The sequence below is a fragment of the Malaclemys terrapin genome, chromosome 12 (assembly GCF_027887155.1).
Source record: "Malaclemys terrapin pileata isolate rMalTer1 chromosome 12, rMalTer1.hap1, whole genome shotgun sequence".
NCBI classification, from domain to species: domain Eukaryota; kingdom Metazoa; phylum Chordata; order Testudines; family Emydidae; genus Malaclemys; species Malaclemys terrapin.
Genome location: NC_071516.1, coordinates 45209462 through 45222566, shown reverse-complemented (window position 1 = coordinate 45222566; position 13105 = coordinate 45209462). Strand labels below are relative to the sequence as shown.

General features: G+C 61.9%; 1 protein-coding gene across 1 annotated transcript; it reads left to right on the top strand.

The window, feature by feature from the left end:
* Nucleotides 1-4048: 4048 nt before the first annotated feature.
* LOC128846889 (ubiquitin carboxyl-terminal hydrolase CYLD-like) lies at nucleotides 4049-12992 on the top strand. The gene is made up of 15 exons (XM_054046155.1): nucleotides 4049-4385; nucleotides 4950-5382; nucleotides 5702-6034; nucleotides 6141-6246; nucleotides 6707-7026; nucleotides 7261-7429; nucleotides 7622-7763; nucleotides 8110-8232; nucleotides 8556-8647; nucleotides 8874-8937; nucleotides 9351-9492; nucleotides 9590-9698; nucleotides 10560-10678; nucleotides 10868-11084; nucleotides 12175-12992. The coding sequence occupies exons 1-15, from the start codon at nucleotides 4372-4374 to the stop codon at nucleotides 12357-12359; spliced, it is 2568 nt and encodes an 855-aa protein (XP_053902130.1). The 5' UTR covers nucleotides 4049-4371; the 3' UTR covers nucleotides 12360-12992.
* Nucleotides 12993-13105: the final 113 nt, after the last annotated feature.

Below are 13105 nucleotides of genomic sequence, written 5' to 3'. Positions count from 1 at the left end.
GTCCCCCAGCCTCCCTCCCCTATAGCCCCCGCCTGAGTCTCTCTCCCCATCTCACCAACCCATTCTAGTCCAGGCTCCTCAACCCCCCCATTTCCTTTCAGACCCTGGCCCCCAACTCCCCACCAGCTCCTTCACTTCCCCTCCCAGGCTCCCCTCCTACCCCCCTTCCCCTCTAGCCCCCCCCCCCGCCTCTCTCCCCTGACTAACCCTCTCTAATCCAGTGGCCCCAAGTCCCCCCCCCATTTCCCTGCACCCCCCCGAATCCTCCCCCCCAGTTCCTTTAGCACCACCCGCCCCAGCTGATCGCACTCCCCCAGCCCTTCCCCCATCGGTGTGTCCCATTGACGTGGGGTCCTCCGCTCTCCAATAGAAATCATGCCCGTGAGAGCTGGACTCTGACCCGAGACTGCGGAGACACCACCCCCCCCCCCGCACCGGTCCGTCCGCCTCCCCGGGGTGTGTTAGAGAAAGAAAGAAAAGGGGAAAGGACAAATCTCAGCCTCAGAATGTCACCTACCAACGTAGGTTCCCCCATGGCCAGCAGGGGTCAGGGTGACAAACTCTCCCCCCCGCCACAACACTGCATGGAGTTACCTGCCCCTCCACAGTGCCCATTATACAGTACAGCCGCCCCTTCCCATCCCCACCCTCTGCTGCCCCTAGTGCCCATTATACAGTACAGCCGCCCCTTCCCCACCCCCACCCTCTGCTGCCCCTAGTGCCCATTATACAGTATAGCCGCCCCTTCCCCGCCCCCACCCTCTGCTGCCCCTAGTGCCCATTACACAGTATAGCCGCCCCTTCCCCGCCCCCACCCTCTGCTGCCCCTAGTGCCCATTATACAGTACAGCCACCCCTTCCCCACCCCCACCCTCTGCTGCCCCTAGTGCCCATTATACAGTACAGCCGCCCCTTCCCCACCCCCACCCTCTGCTGCCCCTAGTGCCCATTATACAGTACAGCCGCCCCTTCCCTACCCCCACCCTCTGCTGCGCCTAGTGCCCATTATACAGTACAGCCGCCCCTTCCCTACCCCCACCCTCTGCTGCCCCTAGTGCCCATTATACAGTACAGCCGCCCCTTCCCTACCCCCACCCTCTGCTGCGCCTAGTGCCCATTATACAGTATAGCCGCCCCTTCCCCACCCCCACCCTCTGCTGTCCCTAGTGCCCATTATACAGTACAGCCGCCCCTTCCCCGCCCCCGCCCTCTGCTGCCCCCTAGTGCCCATTATACAGTACAGCCGCCCCTTCCCCGCCCCCACCCTCTGCTGCCCCTAGTGCCCATTATACAGTACAGCCGCCCCTTCCCTACCCCCACCCTCTGCTGTCCCTAGTGCCCATTATACAGTACAGCCGCCCCTTCCCCGCCCCCGCCCTCTGCTGCCCCCTAGTGCCCATTATACAGTACAGCCGCCCCTTCCCTACCCCCACCCTCTGCTGTCCCTAGTGCCCATTATACAGTACAGCCGCCCCTTCCCCACCCCCACCCTCTGCTGCCCCTAGTGCCCATTATACAGTATAGCCGCCCCTTCCCCACCTCCACCCTCTGCTGCCCCTAGTGCCCATTATACAGTATAGCCGCCCCTTCCCTACCCCCACCCTCTGCTGCCCCCTAGTGCCCATTATACAGTACAGCCGCCCCTTCCCTACCCCCACCCTCTGCTGCCCCTAGTGCCCATTATACAGTACAGCCGCCCCTTCCCCGCCCCACCCTCTGCTGCCTCCTAGTGCCCATTATACAGTATAGCCGCCCCTTCCCCACCCCCACCCTCTGCTGCCCCTAGCGCCCATTATACAGTATAGCCGCCCCTTCCCATCCCCACCCTCTGCTGCCCCTAGCGCCCATTATACAGTATAGACGCCCCTTCCCCACCCCCACCCTCTGCTGCCCCCTAGTGCCCATTATACAGTACAGCCGCCCCTTCCCATCTCCACCCTCTGCTGCCCCCTAGTGCCCATTATACAGTACAGGCGCCCCTTCCCATCCCCACCCTCTGCTGCCCCCTAGTGCCCATTATACAGTACAGCCGCCCCTTCCCTACCCCCACCCTCTGCTGCCCCTAGTGCCCATTATACAGTACAGCCGCCCCTTCCCCACCCCCACCCTCTGCTGCCCCTAGTGTCCATTATACAGTAGAGCCGCCCCTTCCCCCCCCCACCCTCTGCTGCCCCTAGTGCCCATTATACAGTATAGCCGCCCCTTCCCCACCCCCACCCTCTGCTGCCCCTAGTGCCCATTATACAGTACAGCCGCCCCTTCCCCACCCCTCACCCTCTGCTGCCCCTAGCGCCCATTATACAGTACAGCTGCCCCTTCCCCACCCCCACCCTCTGCTGCCCCTAGTGCCCATTATACAGTACAGCCGCCCCTTCCCATCCCCACCCTCTGCTGCCCCTAGCGCCCATTATACAGTATAGACGCCCCTTCCCCACCCCCACCCTCTGCTGCCCCCTAGTGCCCATTATACAGTACAGCCGCCCCTTCCCTACCCCCACCCTCTGCTGCCCCTAGTGCCCATTATACAGTACAGCCGCCCCTTCCCCACCCCCACCCTCTGCTGCCCCTAGTGTCCATTATACAGTAGAGCCGCCCCTTCCTTGCCCCCACCCTCTGCTGCCCCTAGTGCCCATTATACAGTATAGCCGCCCCTTCCCCACCCCCACCCTCTGCTGCCCCTAGTGCCCATTATACAGTACAGCCGCCCCTTCCCCACCCCTCACCCTCTGCTGCCCCTAGCGCCCATTATACAGTACAGCTGCCCCTTCCCCACCCCCACCCTCTGCTGCCCCTAGTGCCCATTATACAGTACAGCTGCCCCTTCCCCACCCCCACCCTCTGCTGCCCCTAGTGCCCATTATACAGTACAGCCGCCCCTTCCCCACCCCCACCCTCTGCTGCCCCTAGTGCCCATTATACAGTACAGCCGCCCCTTCCCCACCCCCACCCTCTGCTGCCCCTAGTGCCCATTATACAGTACAGCCGCCCCTTCCCCATCCCCCACGCTGTATTGCCCCAGTGCCCATTATATAGTATAGCTGCCCTCCCGCACCCCCATCCCCACCCTCTGCTGCCACTAGTGCTCATTATACAGTATAGCCGCCCCTTCCCTGAGCTGCCCCCTAGTGCCCATTATACGGTACAGCCACTCCTTCCACGCCCCACCCTCTGCTGCCCCAGTGCCCATTATACAGTATAGCCACCCCTTCTCCACCCCCGCCCTCTGCTGCCCCAGGGCAAAGCTCCCAGCTGGAGACCAAAGGGTTGTGTGGAGGGATGAAGACCGGGGCATTTGGAGACCCGGACCACTGGCATTAAGGGGAGAGGGACAGAGCTAGGCCCAGCCAAGACAGCATCAAGGTCTGCGTGGCTCCCGGGAGCCTTTATCTCAACCCTGGCCTCCATGGGGGACCTAAGGTCCAGCCGGCAAGGCATGCCGCATGAAGCAGGGAGTATGTCTGCCGTCACTGCCGATACCCCCTGGAGGTCCCAGGGCCACAAGGATCCCAGCCAGGGTTCGTCTGGGCTGGATCAGCTGCGTGAAGCCCCGGAGAGGACGGGGGTGGCTGGTGCTAAAGGCCCTGTCTCAGAATTGGGGGGAAGGATGGGCATGGGGCTGCCCCTGCAGAGCCACGTGGGGCCAGCTGGGGCCCCGGTCCAGTGAAGTGGTCACTCCCGGGAGACCGGTGCCCAGGAGGGAGTTGTGGCTGCCATGGGATAGTCTGTGTCCCCCACCCCAGAACCCCCCAGGGCGGCTGCATGTCAGTGGGGCACAGGTGTGTGAGTCAGAGACTGTACACAGTCCACCCACTTGAGCCAGACCCACTCCCTGCCTTCAGTCATACACAGAGCAGGGCTGCTGCCCCCCAGAAGTGGGTGACACAGACAGAAACCCCCTTTTTGTAGTGTCAAACACTAGACCTCACTCCATAAATCCGGCCTGCTTTTTCTTTCTTTCTCCACCCCTCTCCACCCTCATTGGCTCCTGTCCCCTTCATCACACCTCCTTGATTCACACCCCCTTGCTCTCCAGCCCCACCCCCAACCTCTGCCACTTCCTCATTTGTTGTTTTCAGGGTTCCAACGGGAGTCCCCCAGGGGGTGGGGGAGAGTTGGGACCCTCCTCGCCTACTCTCCCTGGCCCCACGGCCCCGGGCCTGGCAAGGCAGGGAGTGGGGAACAAAGGAGACTTCCTGGAGGAGGAGAGACGAAGGACTGGGAGGGTAGTTGCAAGCTTGAGGTTCTTCCCACCCGGCTGGCTCTGTCTCCTTCCCTCTCTTTCTGAGCTTTCTTTTCTCTCTCTCTTCCTCCATCCCTTGTGCTCCAGCTCATCAGGGGAATCCCACCACGACAGATGACATCCGGACGGGGATGACGGGCGGCAGGCGAGTTTTGGAGACGGTCTTCTCCGTCGGGTACCCAGGGACATCCTGTCTCCCCCAGGGCAGGATGGGCCCCCATGGCCCGTCCCCCCAGAGCAGGATGGGCCCCCACAGCCCGTCCCCCCAGAGCAGGATGGGCCCCCACAGCCCATCCCCTTAGCAGGATCACGGACTCCCTTGAGTTCCCACCATCCCAATGTTCCTCCCAGCCTGCCTGGTCTCTCCCCCTCCCCCCACCCCCCGCCTGGTTCCCCCCCTCCTGTTCCCACTGACGGGCCGCTTAGCCAGGTCTCGCCTCCCAGATGGGATTGACCCTTCAGCCCTGGCTGCCCCGTTATCCCCTAAACCTGGTCTCCCCCACCGATACTCCCTGCCCGCTTAGTCTCCCCCCTCCCCTCCAGGATACTGGTCTCCCCCAATCAGCCCCCCAGCTTGGTCTCACCCCTCCCCTCCTAATGACCCCCCCGACCTGCTATCCCTCCCTCCTGGATGTGCCTCCCAGCTCAGTCCCCCCCCCCACTCATCCCCCAGTCAGCCCCTCTCTGATCTCCTGTATCCCCCTTCCAGGTCTCACCCCCCGAACACCATGCGGCCGCGCCGGTTCTTCATCTTGGTGCAGGATTTCTCTGGGGGAGGTGGGGGGCAGGTGCCCCGGGGCAGCCTCCTGAGCCAGGCGGGTGAGCCCCCCTCCCCGGACTGCCCCTTCTGGGCCAAGCTGCTGGACACGGAGGCCATGGTGCAGGTGCCGGCCCGGGCTGCGCAGGAGCTGAGCAAAGAGCAAGCCGGGATGCTGCAGGCCGTGACCAACGGGGATGAGCGACTGGAGCTCTTCAGACAGGAGGGGCTGCTGGGCAGGCGGGGGGCCCTGCGCCCGGGGGACCGGGTCCGGGTCCAGATCACCTCGGCCTCTGGGGAGAAGGTCCGGGGTGTCCTGCGCTACCGGGGACCCATGGGAGACAGCAAGGAGCAGGCTGGAGTCATCTTCGGGGTGGAACTGGTGGTGAGTGAGGAGGGAGCCTCTAGGGGGCGCCAGCTCCAATCAAGGACTGGCTAGACGGGGGGGAATGGCACATGAGGTCTTACCCCTCTAGGAGGCACCAGCTCCGATCCGGGCCTGGTGGGCTAAAGGGGGCAGGGGATAGGACACGGCGCCTTCCTCTCTAGGGCGCAACAGCTCCAATCTGGAACTGTCTGGCCCAGGGGGCAGGGAATAGGACATGGGGCCTTTCACTTCTAGGGGGCACCAACTCCAATCTGGCCTCATGGTGGGGGACTGTATCAGGCATCCATGACAATCCCCCTATTCTGTTCCTCTCCAGGGATCAGCGGCTGGGAAGGGTTTCACCGACGGCTCCTTCAGAGGCCAGAAGTTCTTCTCATGCCGGGAGAACTGCGGGGTTTTTGTGCCTGTGAGCCGGATTGAGCCAGAGGAGGGGTCTGAGTGCAGCCCCCTAATGGCTCCCCGGGGCAGCCGCCGGACAGACACCAGGCTCCAGCTGGCCGCAGGGGACCCCCTCAAATCTTCTCCACCCCTGGAGCTCGGCGATCGGGTCTTCTTCAAGATGGATGACAGCACCCCCACGGGCACTGTGGTTTTCTGCGACTATCTGCCCAAGAAGAAGATGACTGGGGTCTTCGTGGGGATCTACCTGGTGAGAGGGCGTTGACCCCCAACTTCTAGGGTGGGGCCAGACAGCAAGATCCTTATTGAGAGGATCATAATTGGGGGCCCCTTTCCTGAACCCTATTATTTTCCAGGATCAGCCCGTTGGTTCATGGGATGGCAAATTCAAAGACCAATCGCTCTGCCACTTCCCCTCTCCAGAGTACGGGATCCTCCTGCCAATCGCCAAAGTACATAAAGGTAGGACCTACAGTAAACAGCAGGGGCAGGAAGCCCTCTGGGCTCGGCTTCACTGCACAGGGCATTGGCCCTGCCCATGCCATGTGGTCGCTGAGATACAACAGCCTTTCTCAGCCAACAAGATGGCTGCCCTCATGGCCTTTCTCCCAGCAATGCAATGGGACATAATGACATCCCTTCCAGACCCTCCGACTAGCTGTCCAAGATGGCCACCCCAATGGCGGTCACTTTCTGCCAGCCAAAATGGCCACCCCAGTAGTGGTCAATGCCTGTTGGCCAAGATGGTCACCGCAGTGCTGGTCAGTGATCACTGGCCAAGCTGGCCTCCCCAGTGGTGGTCTATGCCTGACAGCCAAGATGGTCAACCCAGTGGTGGTCAATACCTGATGGCCAAGATGGCCACCCAACAGGCCCCATCTGCTTAATGTCTGCCATGTTGTTTTGGTTCCTTTCCCTACAGAAAAGGCTGATGAAGGCCCCAAGGCCTTGAGTGATGACCCCTCCCTAGGGCTCCTCGATGACTCCCCGTCCCCCTCCTCCATTCGATACCCCCCTAGACCGGAATGGGGGTCCCCTCATAGCTCCCCCTCCTCCCTGTTGACAGGGGGCACCGAGGAGCGGGGGGAAGGGGAGGAGGAGGAAGGAGGGGAGGAGAAGCTGGCTTCATCCCTGCTGGAAATCAACTCTATGGTGGAGGTGCACGACCCCCCAATCTACGGGGTGATCCGCTGGATTGGGGAGCTGCCGGATGTGGGGGAGACCATTGCAGGGCTGGAGCTGGTGAGACAATGGCAGACATCTGGGGGGACAGACAAGGGGGTTTATGGGACCCCAACCCTGTCCTGAGTGGGGTCACCCCCATGGAGCAGGGTATGGGACTCCCAGCCCATCTTTAGTGGGGTCAATCCATGGGAGGGCTATAGGCCCCCCCCAGCTGCCTCCCTTCTGGGGTCATCCCCTGGGGGGGCTATGAGACCCCGGCCCTCTTGACACAGTCCCTGCCCCTCTCTCCAGGAGGAGCCGATGCCCTCAGGCTGCACAGACGGGATCTACCGAGGGATGAGGTACTTCCAGTGCCCGCCTGGCAAGGCCCTCTTCGTCAAGAAACGCCACTGTCGGCCCGATGCCCGCTTTGGGGTGCCCCAGCCCCCTGAGAACCCTGTGCTGCGCTGCAACTCACTGGGTAGGACCTTTGGGGCCTGTGAGGGGAGAAACGGGAGCCGAGGGGGAAGGGTGGGGGGCATTTGAGGGGGATGGGGGACAATGTCCCAGGGGGATGGGGACAGAGCTGGGGGGGTGTCTCCCTATAGGGATGGGATGGGAGGGGCTGGATAGTGTTAGAGATCCCACTCCAGGTCTGCCTCCCCTCCCCCAGATTTCAGGGTCTACGCCAGCGAGCGGGTGCCGGAGGACACCCCCCCGGGGCTGGGTGAAGAGGGGGGTCAGCGCCTGACGGGCTGGAAGAAGGGGATCCAGGGTCATTGCAACTCCTGCTACCTCGACGCCACCCTCTTCTGGTGAGTGACTCTCCCCCACTCCCCTCCCAGAGCCGGGGAGAGAACCCAGGAGTCCTAGCTCCCAGCCCCCACCGCCTGCCCGCCGGCCAACTGACTGGCTGGCTGCTCTAACCACTAGCCCCCATCTCCTCCCAGAGCTGGGGAGAGAACCCAGGAGTCCTGCCTCCCAGCCCCGCCCGCCAGCCAGCCGGCTGCTCTAACCACTAACCTCCATCCCCTCCCAGAGTTGGGAGAGAACCAGGAGTCCTGGCTCTCAGCCCCCCCTGCTCTAACCCACTAGCCCCCACTTCCCCCCCCCCAAGCCAGGGACAGAACCCAGGAGTTCTGACCTTCCCCGCCCCCACAGCATGTTCGCCTTCAGCTCCGTGCTGGACTCGCTGCTGCTGCGCCCCGCGGACAAGAACGACGGGGCGACTTATGAGGAGACCCGGGACCTGCTGAGAACCGAGATCGTTAACCCCCTGCGCAAGTGCGGGCATGGGGGGGGGCTCTGCAGGGGAAGGGAGGTCTCTGTGGGTGGGGGGATCTATGGAGGGTGAGGGGGGTCTCTGGGGATGAAGGGGGGGGTCTCTCCGGGGGCAGTGGCTCTCTGGGTGTGGGGCCTATGCAGGGGTGAGGGGGTCTCGGTGGGTGAGGAGGTTTTTGGGGGAGGGAGGAAGGGACGGGGTGTCTCTGGGAGAGGCTGGGAGTGTGGCGGATTCTGTCCAGGGGGAGGGAGTCTCAGAGGGAGGGAGCCGAGGGGGTATGTGGGCGGATTGCCAGCGGGGTAACCCCCCACCCTCGTCTCCCCAGACACGGCTACGTCTGCGCCACCAAGGTGATGTCCCTGCGGCGGGTGCTGGAGGAGGCTGGACACTCCCCGGGCTTCACCAGCGAGGAGAAAGGTGGCGGGGGGGGGGGATGGGGAGGAGGAGCAGGGGTGCAGGGAAGGGGGCAGGGGGGAGTGGCAAGGGGAGGGGCAGGGAATATGGGACAAAGAGATTGGGGTGCAGAGGGAGGGGATGTGGGGAAGGAGCTGCAGGGGGTTTTAGGCATGCAGGGGGAAGGGGTGGAGGGGAGGGGGGAGGGGTGCAGGGGGTCCCCACTCTCACCCATGCGTTCCCCCCCAAGACCCCGAGGAATTTCTCACCCTGCTGTTCCGGGTGCTGAAGGTGGAGCCCCTCTTTAAGATCCGGTAAGACCCCCCAGGCCCTCCATTCTTGTGTCTGGCCAGCTCCTCCCGCTCCCCATCTGCCTGACTGGAAGGGTCTCCCCTCCGTACGCCCCCTCCCCCTTCTGCTCCCCCCCCACTCTCTCCTGCCAAGCTTCCACCTCCCCCACCACTGTCCGCCAAACACCCCCCACCCCACTACCCCCCTTTCCCCACATGCCTGCCCGTCTACTCCCCAACTTATCCCCCTCCTACAATTCCCCGCAAAGTCCCCCTCCCAACCCGCTTCCCCACACCCTCTCCATCTCCCCGCTACACATTCCCCTTTTGCCCCTCCTCTGCCCCCCTTCCGACACCCCCTAGCTCCCCCCTTACCTCCCCTCCACTCCCCAGCTCTCTGCCCTCCACTAACCCCATCTCTCTCTCCCCCCACCCAGGTCAGCGGACAAGGACCCCCAGGGCTGCATCTTTTACCAGATCTTCATGGAGGGGAGTGCAGGGGGGGCGGGCCGGGGGGTCCCCACAGTGCAGCAGCTGCTGGAGGGGTCACTAGCCGCTGGTGACCTCAAGTTCACCGAGGTGAGAGGCGGGGGATGGCTGAGGGGGAGGGCTGGAGCCCCGATCCCCCCTCCCTGCCCCCCCACACTAACCCCCTCTTACCCCTACCCCCCGCCAGGCCCCCTCCTGCCTCATCCTGCAGATGCCCCGCAATGGCAAGTACTACAAGGCCTTCGCCACCATCCTGCCTAGTCTGGAGCTGGACCTCACTGACCTGCTGGAAGACAGTAAGGGGGGGCCAGGGGGAGGGCTGGAGGGGTGGGTAGCAAGAGCGGGAGAGGACAGCCAGGAGGTAGGCGGGGGGCAGGAGATGTGAGGAAGGTGGCAAGATGGGCGTGAGTGGGGGACAGAAGGAGGTGGGGGGCAGTGAGGAGGGGGGAGGCTGCAGGGAAGGGGAGGGGTCAGCAAGGAAGAAGAGGGTGGGGGTGTGAGAGAGTTGGGGCAGAAGGAGGTGGTGGGGGGCAGCTGGGAGGTCAGAAGGAGGGGGTGTGGGAGGAGCATGGGGAGGTGGGGGGAGGGGCAGGAGCAGAAAGAGGTTGTGGGGGAGGGTCACAGGCGGGTTGGTGGGGTGGAAGGGTCAGAAGGAGGGGGTGTGGGAGGTGTGGGGAGGAGCAGGAGCAGAAAAAGGGGATGGGAAAGGGGGCAGCAGGGAGGGGTGGGGGAGGAGTTAGAGGAGGTGCGGGGAGGGGCAGGGGCAGAAAGAGGGGATGGGAAAGGGGGCAGCAGGGAGGGGTGGGGGAGGAGTTAGAGGAGGTGCGGGGAGGGGCAGGGGCAGAAAAAGGGGATGGGAAAGGGGGCAGCAGGGAGGGGTGGGGAGGAGTTAGAGGAGGTGTGGGGAGGGGCAGGGGCAGAAAGAGGTGCTGGGGAAGGTAGGCGGAGGGTGGGGGCAGAAGGAGGTAATGGGGGAGGGGCACAGAAAGATGGATGGAGGGACAGTGGCAGGGACATGGAGGGAGAGGAGAGGCAGAAAGAGGTTGGGGGAGGGGAGGGGGCAGAAGGCTGTGGTGGGGGAGGGGAAGCAGTGTGGAGGGGGGTTGTCCCTCAGGTGCCGACGCTGTGATTGACCCCCCACCCCCTTGCTTTGGCAGCCCCCCGGGAGTGCTGCATCTGCCAGGCTCTGGCGCTGAGCGAATGCCCCCAGTGCTACGGGGACCCCAGCATCGGAGCAGGGAGCACCCGTCAGTACTGCACTCTCTGCTGCCAGCAGGTACCGCCCGCCGGCCGCCAGGCGGAGACACGGAGATGGGGGTGTGGGGAGCGCTGGGGGTGAGAGGGGAGAGGGGGATGGAGAATGCAGGGAATATTGGGGGTGGGGGAGGCAGAGATGGGTGTCTGGGGGAGGTGGGGGGGTTCTGGTACATGCTGTTCCCTGTAATCACCCCCTCCCCCCACTCAGGTTCACCGTCACCGCGCCCGGCGCTCCCACCGCCCCCGCGCCCTGCGCCTACCCCCAGAGCTGGAGCACCTGCCACCCCTACCAGGCCCCCTGCCCCGCCAGACTATGCAGCTCTACGCCGCCCTCTGCATCCAGACCAGCCACTACGTGGCCTTCGCCCGCCACGGTCCACACCGCGGCCAATGGCTCTTCTTTGACAGCATGGCCGACCGCCAGGGTGAGCTGTGTGCTGGCCCTTTAAGGGGAGGGGGTGTCTGCAGGGGACGTGGCTGGGGGCTGCCCCTGGTGGGCACCCCAGGAATTGCAGCAGGGAGACTCCCGTCTTCCTTCCCTCTTTCCATCTATTTTCTCTCTCTCCATTTTCTCCTTCCCTCTTTTCTTTCTTTTCTCTCCTTTCTGTCCCTATCTCCATTTCCTCCCCTTTTTCTCCAGCTCTTCCCTCTTTTCCTTCTCTCATTTTCTCCTTCCTTCTTTTCTTCCATTCTCACCATTCTTTCCCCTTTTTCTTCCCTCTTTCCATCTGTTTTTTCCTTCTCTCCCTTTTCTCCTTCCTGCTTTCTTCCACCTCTTTCTTTGCTCTCTTTTCCTTCCCTCTTTCTCTCCATTTGCTCCTTCTCTTTTCAACTTCTCCTTCCTTTTCTTTTTTCTTTCTCTCACTTCCCTTTCCTCCTCTCTCTCCATTTTCTCCTTTTCATTTTCTCTCTTATTCTTTTCTGTCTCATTTCTTCCCCCTTCCCCCTTATGAGTCCCTCTCCATTTTCTCTTCTCTCTCATTTCTCTTTCCCATTCCCCCTCTCTCCCCTTTATATTCTTCTCTTCATTTTCTCCTTCTCGTTCTTTCATTTTCTGTCTTCTCTCCACTTTCTCCTTTTTCTATTTTACACTTGTCTTTCCCCTTCTTCCTCTCCTTTTTATTTTTTCCCAATTTCTCCTCCTTTATATCCATCCTTCTCTCCACTTTTTCCTTCCCTCTCTTTCTAGCTTTTGTCACTCCTTATTTCTCCCTCTTTTGTTTCCATTCATTTTTCCTCTCTCCTTTTTCTCATTCTCGTCTTCTCTCTCCATTTCTCCATTCTCCTCTTACGATTTTCGTTCCCATTCTCTTTATCCATTCCTCCTCTTCCTTCTTTCTCTGTTAATTTTCTCATTCCCTTTTTTGCTCCATTTTCTCGTTCCCATCTTCTCCCCCTTTCCATGCCTTCCCTCCCCCCCTTCACTATTTTATTAATTCTTTTTCTCTCCTTTTCCGCCTTCTCTCTTTCCGTCTCTCCTTTTTAACCCCTTCCTTCCCCCTCCTTCCTTTCCAGGTGGCCAGAATGGCTTCAACATCCCGCGGGTCACACCTTGCCCGGAGGTGGCCGACTACCTGGAGATGAGCCCAGAGGAGCTCCAGGTGCTGGACCCCAAGTCCCTGCCCCCCTGTGCCCGACGCCTGCTCTGCGATGCCTACATGTGCCTCTACCACAGCCCCACCCTTGGGCTTTACAAATAGTCTCTCCCCTGGGGTGCAGGGATACGGCGATTGGGGAGAGGGCAACGGAACTATTGCCCAATGAGGGGACTTTATTTGCACCATGAATGCACCTGTGCCTTTAAGAAGCGGCTGGAAACGACTTGGACCTATAGCTCAACTTTGGTATCCTTATGCCCCTTAAAAGGGCTGGATCAGAGCTGGTGTCCCCTGGAGGGGAAAGGTCCTGTGTCCCATTCCCCGCCCTTTGGTCCTCCATCCTGGGGCCAGATGGGAGCTGGCGGCCCCTAGAGGGGAAAGGCCCCATGTCCCATTCCCCACCCCCTGAGCCGGCCAGTCTCACATCCTGGGGCCAGATGGGAGCTGGCGCCATGAGACTAGAAAAGGACCTGTGGCCTATTCACCCACCTACATGCAGGTGGTCGAGAGCAAGCACATGAGCTCTGAGCTTTTCTACACCTTGCTGGGGGGCATCATGAGATGGCCTGAACTCATGGGCCTTAGGGGCTGTCCCTGGGCCCCACTTCTTCTGCTGCTTCCCCCCGCCCATTCCCCCCGCCCCCCATAGCCAGTAGGTGCTGATGGCCCCATTGTGACACTGACATTAAAAGCGGACAGGACTGAAAAATTCCACTGCCGTGGGCCTCAACCAAACCAGATTTAAGACTCATCCTTTGCAAACCTGCCTGAGTAAACTGGTGACCTATAGTATCACGGCGCCGAGGAGAACCGGACCTACCCGGTCTTTATCTCAGCAGCTGGGCTCC

Coding starts and splice junctions, on each gene's coding strand:
- LOC128846889 (XM_054046155.1), top strand. Junction 6,247..6,706: donor AATCGCCAAAGTACATAAAG/GTAGGACCTACA, acceptor CTTTCCCTACAG/AAAAGGCTGATGAAGGCCCC. Junction 7,764..8,109: donor CTCGACGCCACCCTCTTCTG/GTGAGTGACTCT, acceptor CCGCCCCCACAG/CATGTTCGCCTTCAGCTCCG.